Source organism: Pogonomyrmex barbatus, unplaced genomic scaffold (genome assembly GCF_055798465.1).
Source record: "Pogonomyrmex barbatus isolate J1 unplaced genomic scaffold, ASM5579846v1 scaffold4, whole genome shotgun sequence".
In the NCBI taxonomy this organism is placed as follows: Eukaryota; Metazoa; Arthropoda; class Insecta; order Hymenoptera; family Formicidae; genus Pogonomyrmex; species Pogonomyrmex barbatus.
This window is the reverse complement of record NW_028297138.1, coordinates 8,991,946-9,015,569: the sequence shown is the minus strand read 5'-3', so window position 1 is coordinate 9,015,569 and position 23,624 is coordinate 8,991,946. Positions and strand designations below refer to the sequence as shown.

The 23,624-nt window shown below is 45.9% G+C and overlaps 1 protein-coding gene across 1 annotated transcript in view; it reads right to left on the bottom strand.

The window, feature by feature from the left end:
- Positions 1-11,911, bottom strand: part of Ephrin (ephrin) — a 45,035-nt gene extending 33,124 nt beyond the window's left edge. Inside the window, exon 1 of the mRNA XM_011649364.2 lies at positions 10,442-11,911. Within this exon, the coding sequence (XP_011647666.2) occupies positions 10,442-10,560 (119 nt within the window). The 5' untranslated portion in view covers positions 10,561-11,911. The remainder of the gene's footprint in view (positions 1-10,441) is intronic.
- Between the last annotated feature and the right edge of the window lie 11,713 nt (positions 11,912-23,624).

The window sequence follows — 23,624 nt, the reverse complement described above, 5'->3', positions numbered from 1 at the left end:
ATATGCGTATCTCGGTCAGCGATACGTTCGTCAAACTTACACTGCGCGTAACTGTACCACGGTGACCGACGCACACCCAACGCTCGCGATATGCGTGCAGGTTCACGGACGTGTGGGACGACCGTGAATGCGCCGCTCATTACGGTATAATGGGTTATTTCGATCCTTCTCGAATTACCGAGTCGACAATGAGAGATTCGGTTCGAGAAAGCCCGCTCGTCCCTTGGGTCTTTGCGAGTACTTTCGGATCGCAGGCGAGATGGAAGAACAAAACGAGGAAGCGTAGAGCATGGAACGAGGACGAGAAAAGAGGGCGAAAGGATAAAAGAAAACGAGAAGGTCACGCGTTTTAATCGGGCGGTTAAGTAATATGAAGCTGGAGAGTATATTAAACGTAAATATAAGAAAGATATTTTCAGTTATGTTTAATAAACATAAAAGTGTTTTATATATATGGCATTGTACGTCAATATTAGTCTCCGATTAATTCTTGATTTGAAAAAAAAAAAAAAAAAAAAAACTGATAACTCCTTTAGAGAATTAAAAATCGCTAATTAGGCTCTTAGCACATTTTCAATTTTTCATCCTAAGACGAGGATGACTTGCAAGAATATATCCATGAGGACAGTTACGCACACGCGCGTCCCTATCTGTTACCCTTCATCAGGATGAAGAGATCCCAAGGTACAATCTCCTCCACGGTTTTCGCGTGCAAAACGTGCGCTTATACGCACTTCACGCATTCTCTCCAGTCCGTGTCCACCCTCGTTTCTCGCACGGTGTGTCGCTTCGTAGACGAGAGCGTATGAGTCCCTCCGCCTCGACATTCTCGCCGACACACCGAGCTTTAGAAATCACCGAGTCTTCCGGGTGTGACGGAGCGGAAATCGCCATTGTGTCGCGCTAGCACGGCTCTTCGCTCTTCGCGCACGACTCGCGCCTCGGAAGAAAGAGGGAACGGATCGCCGTGCCGGGGCGAGGACTCGCTTTTCACTACGTGCTGTGCCATAAGGGGAGGACGAAGGGTGACACTTCATCGGCGGAGACGATGATTGCGCTCGCGCGCTCGTCGACGTTTTGCTCGACGTTATAAAAAAATTCTGATTAGACGTTTCGATCGCGAAAGACACTCGCCACGCGGCAATGCGTAACACATAATAATGATATGTTATATAATAGAAATAAAAAATAAAAAAAAATTAATAAATTAATAAATAAGACATAAAATATCCTCAACGGTGCAACAGAAATTCGAGATTATTGTTGGTAATTTCTCCGTAATTAACGGGGTCCTAATTATGCAACCGTTCTAGTAGCCGAATTATTGCAGCGCGTTATTACGATTCTCGTAAATACGCGTGTTTGAAGACGTGCATTTTGCACGCGTCGGGCGGAAAGCAGATTCATCGAGCGCGATCGCTAATTAGGCCAACGGACGCCGACGAGTGTCTTCTTGCGGGAATCCCGTGGGAATGAAATTATCCCGCGCCGCTCACGTACGTAGCGCGCGCGCGCTTGTGTGTCCTCTCACAGACTCTCGAGGTGTGCATCGGCGTGCGCGCGCCGGTACCGCAATTATTTTAAGTGCGCGGCGATATCCAAGTAGCTATTAATGACGTTCCCGTGGATGGAATCGCGTGCCGAATGCGGATAACGCGCGGCGCGTCCGCGTCGACACACGTACGTACGCACGCAGCAGACGTGGGCGTAAATTAATCGATGCAATAATGATCGTTACGGTACACACCGAGTACACCGGCGATATAGTTTTTTCCATCGGGACGTCACCCGCTGGGCCCGCGAAGAGTTTCGGTCGCCGGAGATCGTCCGTCGATGTAACCGTTAATAATCCCGAACGTGCGTCTCGTATCTCGCGGAGACGTTGCGTGATTTTTAGCATTACGGCGAATTTATAACCCGACGTATGTCCCGCTCCGTTTGATGTACCAGTGCCCGGTGCTCGATGTTGTCCCGCTCGTCTCCACGTGATCATTATTGTGAAAAATTGCAATTCGCAAATTAACGTCCTGGAAATTGTGCAAAGTTCTTTTGTACATAGGCATAATCAGCGTGATACCTATATTTTAAAAATTAAATACTCTGTACATTTTTGTTACGATGTTACGCAATAATTACGTCTCATTTTATTAAACGCGATTTACAAGATAACTATAGTGAGATGCAGTTACGAATACTCAATGCAATATGCTGTAATTAGTAAATCAATCTTATGGTAAAAATACGACGTTGGCATTCCAAGGATCATAGTTAACATTTATGCAATAGTCATACTCAATTATAGTCGCGCGAAATACCAAGATAATATCCATTAATTTATGAAAGATGAGACGGAGATGAGGGAGAAAGAGAGAGAACCGCATTAATTATACCTAATCACAATTGCGAAAATGCAATCATAATATTTAATAACTCAATTAATTTTGTGATAGAGGAGACGTCGACGCCCTCGGGAGACGTGGCGGGGGAGGGGATTTACATTTACGTAATTATATCTCATTGTATCTCGAACCACAAGCGACACCACCGTCAGCCCTTACGTCAGGTCAGACATCCGGAACGTTATTATTCACGCCACCCTCGTACAATAGAAACGGATACGACGCGTCGTCCTCGTGCAATGTGGCGCGACACGAAATTAGGCACGACGTAAATTCTACTAGCGCCTGAGTGAGCTGTGCATTTTATGGATTACAGTCGCTGCCTTGGTTCGGCGCGTAAAGTATCCCGTAAGCGTCGTGTAAACGCGCCGGGGGCCATGCGGGACATACGGAGAGGGGGAGGGGAATGCGAGGGTGCGAGCCCTTCGTCTTTTCTGACCCGCGTGGGTCACGGGGGCTCCTCCCTGACAGGAAGCAGCTGCAAACTACGACGATACTCTTCCGATTACCGTCGTACGACGGTTGGCTTTTCGCTTCTGCGGAGGCCACTGTGACCGTCCATCGCTCCGCCCTGCCGAGGGTTTCCAGTTTCCAGACTCTATCACTGTCGTAATTAACGATAAAAGTAACAAGGTTCTGGTAACGGCGTGTTTTTCCGTATAACGCTGTTCGCACTCGAGCGACTCTCAGTCCTGTTTGAAACAGGAAGCGGCGTCGGAACGGATTACTCCGGATTGCTCCAATATGGAGTTGACGATTAGCGGGTGCGGCTAAAAGTTTTTTTTTTCCGTACAAACAAGTTCATAAAGTGACGCGTGAATTGGCAGCGAACGCGCGGAACCAGTTTCCTGAATTACTGGAAAACGCGCACGTCGCACCGCGCGCTTCCTCGTTTCTCGATTCGCTTTTGCACCGTTTCAGAATGAGTATCGAGCGATCGGGAACTAACGGTAATGTCAATAGCTTGAAAATGGAATGATCTGCGGTCTGAAAGTAGAGAGGTACGTTTAAATATAGAATATTTACCCTTTCACTCGCAAGCCACAAAATGCTGTCGACATGACAACAGAGTTTACGTTGTACAAGCTTATTTTGACAAATCAAAAGGGCTTAGCTAACAAAAATTATTTATAGATACAAGTGAATTTATATTATAGCTGCAAGTCATAAAAATGTTCTTGCTTTAACAGATTATTGCGTTAGATCGTATTGTTTAAGGATTCAGTAAATTATATCACCGCCATTCTTATAACGGGGCAGGATTTGCATTGTGCGACGGTGGCGCAGCAGTAGTTATACATGTCTCGAAAAAAAAGTATTACACGGATAAGTAAGTTTCTAAACGAGTTTATAATGACTAGTCGTGTCCAAGAGCCATATACTGCCCGTAGCTCAATCCATGAGAGCACGAAGGACATAGTAAGACAGGAAGAAGGTGTCTCGCAAGTTCACGGAGATATTTACGCGCTGTCCGCGCACTCGTAAATGTCGCCACGATGTCTCACTTCTCGTTTTCCTCGGCTTGACGTGACAGCCTGTTAGGCTTTAATGATGAATAATTAATTTGCGGCTCGTTAAGTCGGCGCGCCGACCACTCTCTCTCTCTCTCTCTCTCTCTCTCTCTCTCTCTCTCTCTCTTTCTCTGTTCGCGCGGACGCGTGGGCTTTGCATCGCTTCGTAATCGCCCTAATAGGTCGTCCTAATTATAGTGCAGATCGTCCAAAGTACATTTTTATTTCACCCTATATAATCGCCATTCGCAAACACTCACCTTTCCGTTTCTCTCGTCGTTCGAATCGCAAACGCGGCGCGCACGATCCCGCGCGGAGTATCACCTAGAAATTTTCAATTTTCGAGACGGAAGATAGGTGCTACTTTGCTAGTGGAAACCGCCGATTTAAGGGACGCGTGTTCGTGCGCCTCTAAGTGTACGGGATTTCACACCACTCGCGTAATCACAGCTCGCGGAGAGCTACCGGCGACGACATGCGCAGCATTCGCGCGGCACTCGACCTCCTTCTTCCCGGGGTTTCGCCAACGTATCCTAGCTGACCTGCTTTTGCTAATAAGCATCGAGGAAAGGTGAGTGGCAACGTCAAGCTCCGGTCAAAGTTCAAATGAGAAAACTCCAATCTCTCGGCCATCGGATGTGCTTCGGCCATCTTCATAACGTTCCGCGCTGACGTTGCAATGAGAAATTCTCGTTCGCGAGATATGGAAAAAATTATTGCGGATATAATTTAATATTCACGTATTAATTTCCGTTAAACAACAACCGTTAGGTTTCTGACTTATGGTTTACGGCTCGCATCCACACTTAATTTATTAAACATATAATTCGAAACGATTGAATTATACCTAATAGAATATTGTTGGCTCGCGCAATCGGCATGTAATGTGAAATTTATGGCTAGAATTTACGTCGAAAATTTACAGCGACAAGCAACATTCCGTGTAATGGCGGCGATTAAGATTCCGATATGAGCGTTTTTACGCCTACGTGCTGCCGTTCGATTCGTCGTGACTGAAACATCCGTCGGTTTCCGCGTGATTCGCTATGACGGTAGTGCGCCCCGGCGATGGGTTATTTCCACGAATCGACCAGCGAATTCTCAACCTTCAGGAACGGAGGGTACTAGTTTCCTCGTGGAAACCGCTGATTTGCGGTGGCTGTAAATCGATGTTGCTTTAATACTCGGTGCTGTAAAGCACAACGGTAACCCAAGGCACGAGGGCGGATAATAGGAAGCTTCTGCGGCTTTCAAAAACGAGCTTCTCACTGTATGTACCACTGGCAATTTAATAACGGGACCCGCGGCTCGTGTGCTAAAGTGTAACGGGTAGCCGCGGAAATTAATATTTTCTCCGAAGAGACGATTATTATTTAGCATAGTTGCGAATCTCCGAGTTTCGAACCGCGAGAAGAAACTCAACGCCCGGTCCGATAAGGAATTCAGCCGAACGTTAATTTCAGTCCACGTGCTGTAACGGTACTTCGTTGTAGCGCGGGTGTATTTCAAGCGTTATCTAAACAGGCGGGACCAGAGATATGACACGCAGCATTCGTAGAAAGGAGCGGAGTTGCAGGGAGACGCGTGCGCCCGCAGAATTTACCGCACGAATTCTTCGAATGACGCGGCCGGACGCTCTCCACACAATGACGCATTTAGATCCACCTACTGTAAGCATATTTTGACGATATGACGAATAGGTCGTGGTCGCGAGTTCTGGGTATCTCCCGGCGTGGTTTGGTATCGAGCCAACATTCGCCATTCATTAAGACCGCTCGTAGCGACGTTGAGGCCTGACATATCGGACATAATAATCGAGCAAAAAACTAATATTGGAATCGAGTCTGTCGCTCGACGTGAAACTTGATACTTGTATGAAGATATCGATTATATCTACTAGCTTATCGTAAAAAAAGCCTAGACGGATATTATCATAGCTGTTGTCACGGATATTGCTGTTTCGTCGCGATAACGTAAAACAATGTAGCAACAAATCAGTAAAGAAAAGCAATTTCTCTATTAAAAAAAAAAAAAATACGCTTTGTACAAGATCGATTTCTTTACAAAAGCGGAGTTGTTTCGCGTTTTATATCTAATTATAACCCTGCAAATACTACAGAAGCGCAAGCACAAATAAACGTGTTTTCAAAAGAAAAAAAGAAGCGATCGCAAGAAAATGCAGCGAAAAAGAACGGAGTTAATAGCACTAGGCAATTGTTAGCTCTTGCCATTATTCTGAACCCAATAGAATTATTTGCGACGGCAATGAAGAAAGAGAGAGAGAGAGAGAGAGAGAGAGAGAGAGAGAGAAAAGGGGAGGGGGAGAAAAGCGAACAGAAGAGAGGCAGAAAGTTCAATAATCTAGCAGAGAGCGAAGATCTCTTGCGAACTGATGGCATTGAAGTCTCCAATGGCGACGCGTCGCGACTTCTCATTGCCGACCGTGTTTTCGTTCGTGTTCGCATGGAAAACGGCACGCGGAGAGGAATATGCATGTGTTATTTTGCATCACGCATAACTCGAAAGAGATCTCGCCTACCTATCTCGCTCAGCGACTTAAAGAAAAAAAAAAAAAACGGAGCATGACATGAGTTTCGTAATGGACGCTGTCACCGTTTGCGCAACGCAGACATATTCACTTCTTCTTTCTTCTCTCTCTCTCTCTCTCTCTCTCTCTTTTTTTCTTGCTTTTCTTTTCTTCTTTTCAGACTATACGGAGCCTAACGGAGGAATGATTCTTTTCGAGAATGCTTCTTGAACGGGCAGTAAACGTCGGAGTTTACGCTTCGTCCGATAGTCCCTGCGATCATCGCGGAAGCAGATTTATGATAATCAAGCGGCATCGGTCGTCTCTCTCGTTCGCTCGCAGAGCATCCCGTCGGCCGACAGCTTTCTTAAAACGAATTTCGATTTCCCAATAAGAGGCCGAGATTTACGGCCTCCCGTTTTGCCTGGGCGCCTTTTTTGCGCCTTGTCACGTATCCCCTCTCGTCGCGCGCCCGGCTCCTTTTTTTCAGGCCCCGCGAAGGAGGTGCACGCTTTTTTACTGCCTCTTCGTACCGTCCCACGAACGGGAGGATGGCCTGACAGCGTCCCTCTCCTGCGCAAAATGGATTCTCGCACGTACCCGAGAGCTCGCTCACTCCCTGACTCACGCACTCGCTCGCTCGCGGGCCCTCGTAGCCTCGTAACCGGCTCGTAATGCACGCGCGAACGTCAAAGTCAGATAGACGTTCCCGGAGCCTCGTAAGCGGAGAATAGAACGTCCGGATTTTGCTGCGCCATCGACACCCGACCTCGACAGGATGGAACGGGAACACTTCTGTTTTCTTTAATGTTGAAGTCGAAAAGCATGACAAAATAAAAATTATCCCGTTTAAACTAAGGCAAGTGGTAAACATAATCATCGATCTGGTGATTTCGCAAGGCGAGTTAGTAATCGAGACAAAACATGCAAATGAATGCGTTCAACGATTAAAGAGTGCATATGCGATTAAAAGTTTTAAATTAAATAAAATTTTTAATTTTTGACGTTATATATGAGGAAAATAAAAAATTTGTAAATGAAATTCAACGTTACAGACAGCGATTGGGACGATCGAACATCCATCGACGTGGTTAATCGCGATCGTTAATCGAAACGAGCCCCAAGTCGGGAAGGAAATCGAACAGCTTCTTTTCGCGCCGTAAAAATGGAGACGTTGCCCTCGTTAAGCGAGGTCGGCTCGTTGCGAGATGCGAAATGCGAAGTAGCACGAGCGAACGGAGCCGGCAGGACATACATCTCTCGTCGTCGGGGAGAGGAAGGGAGAGGAGGGGAGAGGAGGGGCAAAAAGCTTCTCGCGAATTACGCAGGCCGCTTCACACCAGGCGAAAGAAATCGTCGGGGGTAACGAGGTACCCACGTATAAGGAACGTGTTTCCTTGTACAGCGAAAAGAGGAAAGAAAAAAAAAAAGGAAGAAACGTTATGAGACTGCGGCGATTAACCTTACCGCGTAGTTATGCAAGCAGGCGCGCAGGGGTCCAGCTACGAAGTCGGTCACAATGTTGCATGTGCACGCGCGTACGCGGTATACGGACAGGTTACATACACGTAAGCGAATGCATTTGCGATTCGTTGCACCTTTGCACGCCGCCACTCTCGGTTAGACGTAGTCGTGTTCGGCTGTTCTTATCGATCAATTATCGCTAAAGAGGCTGCACGCCGTGAGAGATGTGTCGCATTAGAGAAGGCATTAGCGATACGACACGTCGCTTGAGCCGAGCGATATCCTTTAAGGAATCCGGGATTAAGCGAGATTTGCTAATGTCGACCAGTAAAATTCTTAACGTTTCGGGAATTCTCGGCAGCTGCGACGTCGCTGCACGCGCAAGAGAAAGAAAAAAAGAAAGAGAGAAAGAGAGAGAGAGGGGGGAGAGAGAGAAAGAGAGAGAGGGGAGAGAGAGAGAGAGAGAGAGAGAGAGAGAGAGAGAGAGAGAGAGAGAGAGAGAAGCGGTGTAGCGGAATCCGGAGATGTTCAATGTCCGTTCACGCGTGTAAAACCGTTTCTTGATGAAATATTCAAATATCCCCGGCTTGGAAATTTTCAGTTTACAACTCCCAACTTTTCGCGCGCTCGCCCCAGTTCTCCGGAAATTTTCGGAACTCCAGAAATATCCAACTCTTTCGCCTCTCCGGAATTTTCAATATTGAAAGAAATTCCGACACCCCTCCCTCCCTCTCTCTCTCTCTCTCTCTCTCTCTCTCTCTCTCTCTCTCTCGGCAAAACAAAATTACTTCCTTTTCGTCAATCGCGGGATTTGGTTACCACTACCCGTTACACGCCGAAACTTTCCTGCGATCTGCATCGGGCGTTCCGCGCAACACGCTCGCGCGACCGCGATGTTGGCCACAATATTGCGCCTGCCATAATCCCGGCGCAGTTTCTGACACGTCGCTTCCGCCTCTCTTTTTCTCCGCGATCGCCTGCAATTTGGACGTCACGGGGAAACGCCATGGTCGAGGGGGAGAGGGTAGAGGAGGGAGGGGAAATCGGCCAATTCGCCGGCGCGGTGCATTAAAGTCGTACGTACATACATACGCACCCCGGCTGCTGCAATTTTGGCAGACGCGATACCACGCCCGGCGCGATAAAAGCTCGCCGGAAGTGGAGAGAGAAAAGGGACGAGAGACCCAATGGGGGCGGAGGCTGTTATTCGAAACGCCGACGTCGATGTCGACGACGACGACGACGACGACGACGACGACGATGTCGACGACGACGATGCCGGTTCCGCCGTGAGAAATCGATTCGACCGGCAAAACGTTCGCTTGCAAACACACTCCGGCAGACTTTTAAACGTCTTGGCACGCGCGCCAAACGCCGATACGGTTCTCCTCGCTCGTGCGACTCGTTAACGGCAAAAGGAAAGACCGTGACGCCGGAGCAACGACAGAGAAAAATGTTGCTGCATCCGGGGGAAGAAGACTTGAGGTTTACGGAAAAGATTCAGAGATCGACAGAGACGGCCGACTAAAGCCGAATTTATTCCAATTCGCTCGCACGAATGTATTTGTACCCTTTAATTAATGAGACTTATATACTCTCTTCTCTCCATCGTATGTAACATTAAACTGATTATCTATATCCTTATTCCATATTTAGAATCGAGAACGATCGTATTCGGAGCTGAATGCACAAGAATTTTTAATATAATACGAACATATGCGGTGAATATAATTAAATGCAATTTTTAAAAATAGATTCAATTGCAGCATTCCATTTTACAGAAATTCATATTTCATTTTATGAAATTTCTATGCGCAAGATATCTCGTGAAGTAGCGATTTTTGTAGAACGAAATTTTTAAAAAACAGATTGCAGCGATTTATTCACGGAGAGACCAGTTTTCCTAGCGAATGTAAAAATTTCGCCAGATCCGAAGATAATTTTGTTGAACCATTAAAATTATTATGCTTAAACACGATAATAATACTGCAAAAAATTTTGATCTTCTAACAATCAATTTAAACGCCATACATAATAATTTTAGAAAACTTAACAAAGTTATTTTCAGATCTGTATCTGACTAAATTTTTTTCATTTGCCAGCAAATTCTTTCCATATCCACTCGTAACATCAAATCAGAGCTTTTTGTTGTGACTAATTTATTTCATTGTATATCTCCATCTTATTTACTCGAATTTGACCTGTTAATTCTCTTATTTGCTTTTACAAAACAATCTATAATTTTATTTCTTTTTTATTTTAGAACTTCATTATTAATCACTCGATCAAGCATTCGTTGGTGAATCAATTGCATAATTTTTGCCGAGCGCTCCTCATTTTTTTACATTTATATTTTCGTATCGCGAATTCTCGTGCAAAATTTTTATATTTTATTCGGTCTCTCGAAGAAAGTCGGCACTCGTTTACGTGATCGATTGTCGGATCGTCGTCGCGACGCCGATAGTCGTGGAGGGAAAAAAACTATTCCAACCCCGGGGAGGGGGAGAAGAAAACGACAGAGCAAACTACCGCGCACTTACATGGAATTGGTGGTGTTCCAGTACATGCTGATCGTCTTCGCGCAGTTGCTCACAGTCGATAGTAGTACCGTTTGCAGACACACGAGGAACACCAGAGTCACAAAGGACGTGGAAACCATGGTAACAACGACGGTGGACGACGGGGACTGGCGCACCGTCACTTGGACACTCGTACTCGGTCAACAACAACCACCGGCACCAACCACGAGACGTGAGGAGGCACAGCACACCCTCGTTGCACTTTCGCTCGCGACTTCCACAATAACAAACCACCAACTTCTTCCACCACTTCCGTCGCACCTCCACCACATCCACACTCCACACTTTGGCCGTATTCTAAATCCTCCCTTTTCGGATCCCGGCGACGTGTACTCCACCGCCTTGTCCCTCCCGCTCGTCGCTTACGCCGTCATCGTCGGCGTCCCGACGAATCCCGAGTGGGGAATCCGGAGTGACGAACCTCGGCGGGTTCTCGACGCGTTCCTCGACGTATGAAGAGGGATCACCGTAGATTCGATCCGCCGCGTCTCTCCAGGTCGAAGCGATCACACTCGATTCGCGTCTCTCGGCGCGCCGTTGTCGATGGTGTCCGAGGTAGCGCCGGTCCCATGGAGCCAGCCTGTGTTTCTCTCGGGAGCGCAACACGCCAGACGGTTCATTGGTTCAGTTTTCTCTCCTCGGGATCCCTCAGAGAGAGAGAGAGAGAGAGAAAGAGAGAGAGAGACAGAGAGAGACGATGTCCCGCACGATCCTCTCTCTGGCACCGATCGCGAGACGGCACCTCTCGCTGGAGCCGTGTAGTTGCCGTCGCTCGCCGTCGATCACACGATCCAACAGCGTTTGCACACGATAGCGCTTCGCATGTTCAGAAGTCCAAGGTTTTCCCCCCCTTGGTAGTGATAGTCGGAAAAGAATGCGTGAAGCGTGCGTAAAATGAGTATTCCGTGACGACACTAGAACAGCGGGCTCGCAACTTGTATACTTTTTAAGCGCACCGTCTTGTACCTCCACATATCCGTCGAGCGATACAAACGCGCGACACGAAGTTGCAGGGGACCGTCGATCTTAGAGGTGCCTCCCTCGTCGAGTATAACAGATAAATTTTCTCACTGCGCTCGCACACACTGAAATTACCTCTTTCCGGGCGCACAAAACACTCTGGAATATCCTTGCACCGGAGCCGCGTCAGTATCGCACTTTTCCAAAATCGAAGTCGTATTCCGTTGATGAATTCCCACGGGACACCAGGATGGAATCCGAACGGTCTAATCCGTTCTAATTGCGATCGTACCAGCAAAAGTTGTCACCGCGAAGTGCCTGAGCAAGTCAGGTGTGATATCGCGAACACACGCGAGCGGCCGAGAGAGAAAGAGAGAATCTCTCGGCGAGACTCCGCTCGTTGGCGGGCCGAACGTAACAATGACCACGAAACTCGGTGTCGCGGACGCGTCTGTCGGCCGAGCGCTCGTCTCGCGTCGGCAGACTCGGCTGGCGGCGGCCGAGTGGTGGGGATGCGCCGAGCGCCGGCGGAGTCGGACGAAGTCGCACGAGGTTACACTCTGCCCTATGCGCTCGCTACCCGCACGATTCTCGCAGGACTACGCGTTGGCATTACATCGTTCGCTCTCGAGACGTTGGTTCGGAGAGCTTTCCTTCCCCTCTTAGCGCCTTCGCTGCACATAGAAGTGCGTTCGACACTGCAGTCGATGCGGACGAGACGTGATTGCACGGTGACACACAGAAGTTTTTTTACCTTTTTTACCTTCATTTCGAAGATGCGCAAAACCGAGTGCAGTTTTTTTACGAATCGCGTTTGATTCGAGGTACGCGGAACGCGATGTCTTCAAATTTGCGGGATAATAACGGATTTTTGTTGATATTAAAATAATTTTTGGTCTTCTTTTTAAAGCAAATGAAACAAACATTCTACATGATACATAAGTTCTACATAATACATAAGTATATCTTAAACATCTTGAAATCTTCTTTCCAGCTAATATGACATTTTGGTTTCCTCTATTGACATTGACTTTTTATGTGATATTTTCAAGAGGTAGGAAAACTCTGTGTAGTTTTTCGTGGATTTCTCGCAACTCAAAGAATTTACCTCCAATATTTTTTCGTCTTATTGCTTCATCTAGACACACGACTGACACAAAGCAGATCAAACAAGCACCACCGTCACGCCGGCTATTTTAGCTCCAACAGTGCCGCGTGAGCTCAAACATCGCTCCGGCCGACGATCTCTCCGAGGGAGAGGAGGAAAGAGGGCAGTAGTTTGACACTCATTAAGAAAAGCAACCACCGTGATGAATCCGACCCGGCGGTCGACAGCTCGCGTAAAACTCAGCAGGAATTTAATTTCGGCAGCGCGAGAGAGGCTCAATGATCTCGGCCAAGTTTGGGCACACGGATATTACATCCTGGCGTCCTTTAAGCCTCATTACCGCCACCCGAAATTTCCAGCCTCTGGAATATAATCAAGACGACTAACGTGGACCGCGCGAGAAAAGGAAGGAGACACGCTTCGCTCTCGCGAGAGCTATGAATTAGCATGCGCGTGTCGCGATGTTCCGTTTTCTTTCACCGTGCATCGCGAGCTTTTTAAGAGCGAGAGTGCTTTCTTGACTTACGATCGGCGCTGCCTCGTGTTTCCTGTTACGATCTCGCTTGTTACAATCTGTCCCACGTCTCCTCCTAATTCTGTTACGGCTTCTCGCTCAACTTCCAAGAGAGATAGACACCTGATATCCTGTTAAATCTAAACGTGGGATTATCAGAAAAATGATGTTCTCTTAGTCGCTTTCTCTAGTAAACATTTAAAAAAAGTTCTCTATGTGCTTTAATGTGTCATTAATACGAATTATCTCAGCTGACTGCGAGAAACTCGATATAACTTTTGGAAGTGTTGAAATAACTTTCCGTGTTGATTTGTTACTTTATCCTCTCTTTAATACTTCGCAGTATAGTTATAATACATTTACGATCGCTCTCGCATGTATTTAAAATTATAACATCGCGTCGAATTCTTCCGAGAACTCTTCCTTTTGAAATCTCGAAGATCAGATAGATCGATCCGAATTTTGACAAATGGAGCTCGTTTTTTTTTTCGCTTTGAAGACAGGCAATTTTCATGGAAAAATTAGATTCATCGTGTTTCGATACCTGAGCCACAGTACCTTCGTGCGTGCATACAAGCGTGCATCTGCGGGATGCACCCGAGTACGTGGCGCCCTCAACGCGGAGAGGCGATCATCGTCCTCCGTATTGCTCTGTGCAACGATCTCATGCTCCTTCTCGAAGATCTCGAAGAACCGGTATCTACCCACGGACAGTCATGTCGGTCATTAGTCGGACTAATGTAATACTTCAAATTCTATCGGGACCCGTGGCGCCGGTCCGTCCTCCCACTAAAGCGTCGAATCGTTAATATGCGATAGGAATGAGTGTGTCTGTTTTGCATTTCGTATTACTTTCTCTTCCCCTCTCTCCCGCCGATCTCTTTTTGCTTTATAATTAACCCAGGCATCGGCCAAAACCCGAGATAAGGGATGGTCCTCGTTAAGCCGAAATCGACGGCGTTTCTCAGATTAATGTCCGCCGGTGCGAATGACAGCGATTTAGCAAACGAGAGCGGCACGCAATACCGCGACATGACGTTTCATTGGTTTATCGCGAAACGTTTAATGATTAGATAACGCGAGAATTGGTCTCACCAAATTTCTTTAAATATCGCAGTTTCATGTCGTATCGCCAGCCGGCTAATTTATTAATACTGGTTTTGTTAATTGAATAAATGATTATTAGGCTCGCTTGTCATATTAATAATAGCGCGTTCTCGCTCGCAAAGTTGAAATAATCGCAGCGGCAAACCGTGATTTCGAAGAATAGAAACAAAACGGATATGGCCAACGGTTACTCGCCTATTCGACGAAGCGTTGATTTTTCTCTGCAGTCACGGACGATTAAACAGGCGCGTACTCACGATAAAGCTTCGATCTGTCATTCGAATCTAATCTATATATCCTTCCTATATTTCTCAAAGAGATTCTTAGTGCGAAAAGTTATGGTGTTATCTCAAATTCGCACTTAAATTCACTCAAGGTTATTGTCCGTATGACAAACCAGCAGGACATGATGTGCAATGTATTTTTTACATAACGATGAAAGAGAAACTAATAAAGGAAAGCAAGCCGAGGTAAATAAAAAGGAGCAAGCTTTAGGGCCGGCTTTAATAAAGTCGAGTCACGCTTCGTACAGGGAGATCTTTAAATCGTTCTCAAACAAACCCGGCCCGGTTCTTGATCATTGACCCGCGATCCGTTTGTTACACATCTTCCTTGTGCACTCTCTCTCTCCCCCCCCCCCTCTCTCTCTCTCTCTCTTTCTTCGGCTTCTTGCTTTCCGCGCGTCTCTTTCTCCGTACCGTGCGCAAAGTAGCCTCATACGAGAGTACAGCATAATGGAGGTATTAAATGAATGTAACGTAGTGGGTAAAGCTGACCAGAAATGTATATACGTGCGAGTGTTTCGAGCAACGCATCACGAAAATGAAAGTACTTCGCAAATATTGATCGTCGTCGACCTTACCGCGGTCTCCGCCATCGAGGAGCCGAGAAAAGAGAACCGGGAAAAAGCCAAATCCTGTGTACATATTACAGGGGCACCGGTTCAAGTACTTTCTCGAGGGCTTTCTTTCTTCTCGCGAGGTCGTTCGCTTGTACGAGCGAGAAACCGCAGACGCGGTCTGGAAGACAGGTGCGATTCTTTGGGAAACGGCGTACCGCTTTCCAAAAATCCGGGAAAATTGTGATTACCTGAGTTAGTCCGGGGAGACATCAACAAACACGCGTCTCGACATCTATCAGACCGTCGTAACAAGTTTGTACGATGCTTGTCGTATCCTAATGAAAAGTCATAATTTTACAATCATCATTTTTGAATTATGGATATTACGGATAGAAACCTTCGCATCTTATTATGAATAGGATGCGGCGCCTTTTCAAAGGCGTCTCTTCCTGAGAACCTATTAATCGTCAGACCGTTTGAACGCACGAACGTTTAAGAGAAGCAGGTGCAACTGTTGGGCGCCCCGGATTTGTCGAAAACTTGCGGAGAGAGTATGGCGTGTCTTGAATTTGTGCTTGCTCGGGCGAGAACGGTCACACTTGAAAGACAGGATGAGTCACGCTCGGGGGGAACCTCGCAGCTTGATGATTACAGGAAATTTACTATCGCAATCGTGATTGAAGCGCGCGCGTAAAAGTGACGATCGGAGAACATTTCTGATGTAATAGACTAATTCGAGATACCTCGCGAGATAACAGTTTCTTTTCGTAACGCTTGTAGAAACGGTTTGTTACGAGTTGGCCATAGATATGGCTAGATTATTATCCTATTCATCGATAGGTCGCTGATCCTACGCGAAACGATCCGGGCGCGGAACGGATTATCATATGTTAATAAATCCACGGAACCGAAAGCCTGGCTACGCCTAATTTGCGAGGTAATCGCGATCTTTACTCGCACAATACGAAATTCTTAACGGCCATCGATCATCATTATTTATCGTCGTTCGCCAAATTCATATCGCGCATACACTCACGTCTCTTCGAGAGAGAGCGAGCGAGAGAGAGAGAGAGAGAGAGAGAGGGGGGGGGAGGGAAGAGAGAGAGAGAGAAAGACGCACGTGTGAGAGTCGACGAGTGCGTATACGCACTCTCACGCCGACCAGGGGCCCAATCCATTTCGCTTCATTACGGCACTCCTCTCGCGAGGATCTTCTTCCTGACCCTGCCTTGAACTATGATTGGACACGTTACATCGATCCTCGTCGATCCTGATTCGAGGCGTCCCGAAGCGCGCGCGTAAACGCTTCTCACCGGGCCTCTTCTCACCTTCGTCAATCGCGCTGACGATATCGCTTCGTATCGGCCTGTGGCCTTTCCGCGAGCAAAATAGAAATACACGAAGGGGGATAAGACAGGGGATGAGACGTTGGTCGGTCGGTCGATCGGTCGGTCGATCGGTCGATCGATCGATCGATCGACCAGCTTTGAAACAAGCCCCGGCACCTGCGGACTTCGCGCCCGGGAGAAACGCTTCAGCGTGCGAGTGCCGCGATACCCGAAGGATCCATTAGCCATTAGCCAACGCTCATGCCCGTCAACTTGTCAACGGCGGAACAATGCATCTAGCGAGAATAGAAATCGATTTTTACGCTTCCCTTTTATGACGCCATCGTTTCTCGGCTTTGCTCGCGCTATTCTTCCCGCGACGCGTGTCAGCGGGCCGCGAACTCCGCCACGCGGATTGCGTAAGCGATATCGCTCTTTCTCGTCGTCTCTTTCTCCTGCGATCTTGATCGCGCGGTACCGCTTGTTAATAGTAACGGATCTTCGATCGGGCAGATATCGCTTACGTGAAAGGAGATTATTTTCTACCCCGTTGAAAATATACACACGGGTATTTATATAAGAATATCTGGGGAAAGTAATCTAAGTAAGATTTCAATTGTCGATGCTAACGAACTGGAATAAACGAAGAAATGCGACGTAAGATGTTCCTCGATATTTTTCTGTATTCCAGACCACCGATTTCGTTCCGGCATTAGAAAATCAACGATATGCGAACGCCGAGACAATGGTTCCTCCCGTCATTCTTTATTGTTTCGACCGCGTCTGGAATCTTAAGAGACTACCCCATTATTATACATCCATCCAGAGGGACCCTAGCCTTCTCTTCCCTTGTGTAATCCCCGAAATAAACGGGCGAGCGCACGAGACACCTGCGTGAAACCGAACGGCGTCTCGAGGCGCTTGCGCGAGACCTCACTAATCAAGTTTTACGAGCTTTCCAAGTCCTGAGTATTATTTTATAGAGGCATATAAAATATCGCATAATATTTACGTTTCTGCGCGAGCGTGCGCTCGTTAAATCCGTTCTATTGGGAAGTCGGCGTGCAAGTTATAATTAACCCGTTTCGTTCCTAGCGTTTATCATGATGGATATACCTTTTTTCTTCATTCGCAAAGTATAGTTTTACACGTGATATAAATGTTCCAAGAATATGTTTCTCTCGGTACGCTTTCGTACGTTGAGCGCCACCGAGCAATTTTCAAGCAACGCAATAGAAGGGGAAAGAAACGACTCGCGTCGAAGATTCGGGCGGTCCTCGCAAACATTAAACCGGCTACCTCATTTCTAGCCACTAATGGACCGCATTCCTACGAAATGCTCGTAGGTGAACGACACGTGTGGCTAAAATCGGTCCTCGCAATTCCCTCGTCGTTCCCGCATCTCTCACAATGATGCTACACGAATCAGGCCGTGGCTTCCTCCACCTCGCGAGTGTTGTGAATCTCCATACGTGCTTACGTTACGTCATTACGCATTTGAATGCACGACAAATTATGCCACGTGCGACGTGTACACGTATCGAACGGCGATGCGTCACGGTGTCGACACGGCGCACATTCATGCCGCTAAAACCTCGGAACTCTCTTTCACGAGTCTTTGACGCCGCGTGCTGGCGTGCCGGTGGACGACGCTCTTTCCGCGAGAATCGAAGAAGTAGCATAATGCAACGCGGGAGGAATACGTATGCGCGGTTCGCATAAAGTCCCGGGTATGGTACACGGTGCCGATGGGCAGAAAGCGTAATGGCTCCGACTGCCATAGGTGTACCGCATTACGAGAACGAAAAGGTGTGCGCTCTCTCTCTCTCTCTCTCTCTCTCTCTCTCTCTCTCTCTCTTTCTCTCTTCTCCTTCTGTCTCCATCTTTACCTCGACTTCTCTCTGTCTTTCCGTCCACACACCACGCGGACGCGCGTGTTTGTAATCACGCACGCACGCATACACACGGTCGACACGGTTAACCGATACGCGTTTGTATCCATCGTCGGACCGAGAAAAAGAGAGACAGAAAGGAACACAATGGCAAATGGTATTCTATTATTCCAGATGGGTCCCGCGCGCATCTCTCCTTCGTTGCTCACGGGGTCCGAGGAATGCAGGCATGAAATCATTCTCCAATATCTCACCATACGACTCTTCTCCCTTCGCCTCCTCCTTCTTCCCACCCCCTCTATCATTTCTCTCTCTTTCTCTTTCTCTCTCTCTCTCTCTCTCTCTCTCTCTCTCTCTCTCTTTCTCTCTTCTGCTGCCTCTTTGCCTCTCGCCACGATGTTCCAAACAATCACCCATCCATAGCCGAAAAGTAAACCCTAACCACCGGCATCCCCTACGTCGCGCGATACGCCCCTGTCTGCGCCGGTCATTCATCACTCTCGTCTAATAATCCTCTTTGCTCGCCGAGGTAACATTAATTGTGGCATGAGATGCATCGCGCTGAATGCGGCGGACACGCGCGTGTGTGCACGCCCCGAACGATGATGATCGATACCCCGCTTTTTCTCGCGGTTTTCACTTTAGCCCGGATTATGGTGGTGCGGCCTTTTTATTCCTTGTCATCTATAATAGCCGCATTTAAGATTGAATAGTGGCTCGTTCGAGCCGCCCTTGAACGATCGCTCGACAGCCTGAACGTTGCAGCCTTGACCGAGAGTATGGAGCGCGTTTGATAAATTATGATCAGCCGAACTGAAGAGCAACTTTGAGAACATCAAATTGTAATAAACAGTAAAATATGATTATCGTAATATGGTATATTTTTTAAAGTAACTGAAATTCTAATTTATAACAGTCAGCACTACGTCGATTTGTAATTTATGAAAAATGTCAGTATCGGATGATTTTATTTCGAAGACATTAACCCTTTTTAGAACTTAATAAATTTAGAGCGAATTAATTCCGTAAAATAAGTTTTTCGAATAAGTCAATGTTCAGCATGTTGATTTTATTTTTTTCGTATTTAAAAATTATAATGGTTTGCATTTTCTACATGCGGTCAATGATTGTATTTAAGATCTCTTCTCTCGCTATTTAAGAACCCTTCTTCTACTTCGTATCGTAATTTGGGGAGAATAAAAAATTGAGGACAATGATTCGGAACAAGTCTTGTTCCATGGTTTTAAGCGTTTTTTCGCGACCCATCATTTGTTCGCTCCGCTATTTCCAATTCTCTGGAAATGTTCCGTTCTCTAACGAACGCCCATCGCGTGGTACGGATTCGCCATTATTCCCGCGCCTTTTCTGAGGTTATCGAAAAAAAAAAAAAAACGGAAATGAAAATGTCGACGATATTATCTCGCGTATTCTAGCTATCCCTTCATTATCGTCGGTATTTATTTTACGGCAGGCAGGAAATATGGAAGCGCACGTGGTACGAAGCAAATTTCTACCTCGAGTCATCTCTTCGATATAAATTATTATTCCAAGGAAGCGGAGAGGGAGAAAGAGAGAAAGACAGCTTACATAAAAACGTATATAAAAGAAATACTATCGGCGTTGTAGAAAATTGGCGATAATATAACTTCCTTGCAAGTGCTCCGATCGATCTTAACGATATTTTCGATTATAATCTTGCTGACATATTGCATGACGTGATGCGATGCTACGATATCTATACTCACGCGAAATTCATTGCTCCATTTGGTCGTGGTCGAATATTCGATTCTATCCTGCCCGTTCGTAAACGTCGAATATTATATACCGTGCGAGTGACAGGTGTACATCATGGCATATACTTTACGGAAGAGACTCTCTTTGCTCTCTCCTACGAGAGCAATGAGATTCCAATGCACAATTCTATCTGCTGTAAACGGTGGCGGCGATGGTGAGTCACATCTCGAGAAGCGCAAATTTGCAGATCAATGTCCAAGATGTTTACTCTCCAGCTCCCTTTTCTACTGCCGAAAAAACTACCAATATTATTCCAGAATACTCTTCTCAACCTACTTTCAAATAAATTACAATTTTCATATCTATTTTGCTATCTAAATTTTGAAGCTGAAAAAAGTATATCGATGTAATTGAATTTATATCAATTATCGATATACTTTTTAAAAATATAAATATTCTCTCTTATTTGCTGTGGCATGCATGTTATATGATGATAATAATTTCATGGTAATAAATTAAACCATATGCGGCTTGGAAATGGTAACGGTGCAAGCCGTGTTTATTGTGACTAGGGTGCGTAACCCTCATGAAATAGCCCCCGCGTTTTAGATGTTTATTCGTATGACAACTAGCCCATACGGGCTGTTCGCCCATTGTACGCCTTGGACTTCGATATGATTTATCCTGAGTTACGTATTTAAATCGCACATAAATTTTTCTTTCGGTTAGTAACGATTGTAGCGACAATAGCTCGATGGGGATAGAAATTGGCGAGATCGATGATAAACCTTAACATCTACAATATAAAGTTACGAACAATTTTGTAATCGCAAGTAAAATATTCCATCATCCTTGAAAAGAATTTATATTACATATTTATGCAAGATATTTTAAAATTAAATTTCTTCTCGTCATAACCGGTACCATAAAGGAAAGTTTTAAATGTAAATATTCGCTGTACCGTTACTCATTACGAAAGGTGTACCTTTCCTAGACATTTACTCCTTCAGCAAAAATATTTAATGAGAAAATTGAAAAATATACATATATTCGAGTCTTTCATTCATTTTATATTGTATATATATATATATATATATATATATTTCTCGCAATTTTTCAATTGATAATATTTTAACGATAGAAGATTTGATGGAGGAAAAAAAATGTATGAAAGTATATTATTATATTATATATATATATATAATATATTATACTGTATTATATATAATATAATATATTACACACACACACACACACACACACACACGCGCGCGCGCGCGCGCGCGCGCGTGATCACGCTAATTTTTCGACGACATTTTGTAGGATTAGAAATGTTGCTGCAAAATTTGTATGTATGTATGTATGTATGTATATATATATATATATATATATATATATATATATGTGTGTATATATATATATATATGTATAGTAATCAGGAATTTACGCGCGCGCTTCGTGTTCGGAATTCCATAAAGAGCAACGAGTGTGTACGGAGGCTAATGCCACTGCAGCACCATCACACTCTTCGCTCTTTTTACACAGACATTCGCGGCACGAATGCAATTGCACGTACACCACCACGTGACTTAGCCTTAATTAGCTTAGTTCGGCTTAATGCACCGAGATGCCCGTGCCTTTGTCTCTCATATGCAGACACACGTATATATGTGTCCATTCTCTAGCGCATGTATACCTGCATCTACCCTCGCATAGCGGTGGCGTAATGCCGCATGTCGACGGTGCTGAATGTCGAACACTTTCTCCGACACGGTGGTATCGGTAATGCTTCGATTTATTAGCCGACACTTAGCCCCGTTGCTCCAGATTCCGCGATCGGAACCGGTATGACGCGATATGAATTAGTTTCGCGCGGTAATCGCGCTCGAATACGCGCGCGAAAAAGAGACGAGGCGAGAGAAAAGGCGTTCGATCCGTGGATTATTTCGCTCTTTAATCGAACTGTCGATCGGCGAAGCCGTCGACCGCGCTTCGATCTCGCCGAATGAAGTCACGAAAGAAATTCTTCGTCGGATTCGATAAATACATCGGCGATCGGCGGTGTTGTCGACGCTGTCGGATTACACGGGAGAAATTAAACCAACAAACCGCTCGCGATAAATCATTTCGAAAAGCAATTAGCGATCTGGATCTGTTATTAGGTACTCGAATGGATCCTATACCAGATGCTCGAAGCGTACGTGTCCCGACGTACGCCTCGTCCCGTGGATTGAATTGCAACCCTCGAGCAACGATTTCGCTGTCGTGAAAGGCACCTAAAAGCAACGTGGAAAGTCCAACTCACGGGTTTCCGCTTTTTGACACGCGACACGTCCGCGAGCGGAATAAAGTCATCTATTTCCAACGTAATTGATAAAGTTTGTAGCTAAAGGCACACGTTAATATCTTCTACTTTGACATTTCCAGTGGTTTAAATGAACAAATTTGAAAAACAGGTCATTTAAAATATCCATAGCGCTTCTAATTCGAGAAATGGCATCATTACGTTTATGAGCTTCTTCGATTAGAGATATGCGATAAATTTACTCAATTAATCCCGGGGATTATTTGTCTCGTTTTCGTCGCGAAACTTTAACGAACAAACAAAATTTTCTCAAGATGGCGTTACGACCCGCATGCATGATCGCGCTCCATCGTAATCATTGTGGGTTATCTCCCGGTGTTACGCAACCGCGCCTTGTATTCGGTGTATGTAAAATGAACGCGTTAACCGGTATGAATTGCACGTGCGAATACGATCCCGCGAGTTGTGCAGCGCTGACAGAAACGTTAAATTGGCTCATGTCCCCTGTGTTCCCTCGGACATTTACGACTTTGCGCCGACTGAACGAGGGAGGAACCGGTTGCTTCCGCGAATGATTTTTCGAGCTACGTTTACGATGAAATAATGCGAGTCATTTTGCGGGCTGTAGGCAGTCGCGTTTGAGTGACGCTAAAGACGTACCGAAATGAGACCCGCAGAAATCCCCCCGCGCCCCGAGACCTTGCCTTAGTTACATTATGACGAATCTTCTTTCGTACGGTTGAGGCACTTCAAGTGGCTAAGTACATAATTGCCCCGATTTGATATGACAAGTACATCCATTGGAGTAGTCGAAATTGTGATTATTACTCTCAGTATTGGCAAAGTCGAGATCTCCCCTATTTAATAATAACATCGAGTATCCTTGCGCAAGTTAAACCTATAGTTGTACCAATATGTCTAAGAGATTTTAATATTCTATTTATAACACTTGAGTACTTTTTTCCGCTGTAATAATTAATGATAGGACAAAAGGGAGGTGCCGCGGTCAAGGACGAGAATACGTCAGCGAGTCTCGAAGGACGTACCACCGTCGAACATTAAACGACTGGACCTCGGTGATTTGTTTTCGGTGTAAAATTCGCGATTCTCCTCGCGTAGTATCGAACGGACGTGTTCACGGGCTGAAAAGGATGTACACCTCAGAACAATGTGACCTGTGTCCTCGGGGCGGTCATTTCTTCAGGATTGGACATTTTCAATGTTGCATTAGCTCCGGCAGTTCGGTTAATTCCAAATTTGGTTGTCGAGGCACGTATCCGCGCTCGTACGCAAAAAATAGTTTTCGATCAAGAGGCGGTTTTCTTGGAAGAACGTAGAATTTTATCATATTAAGT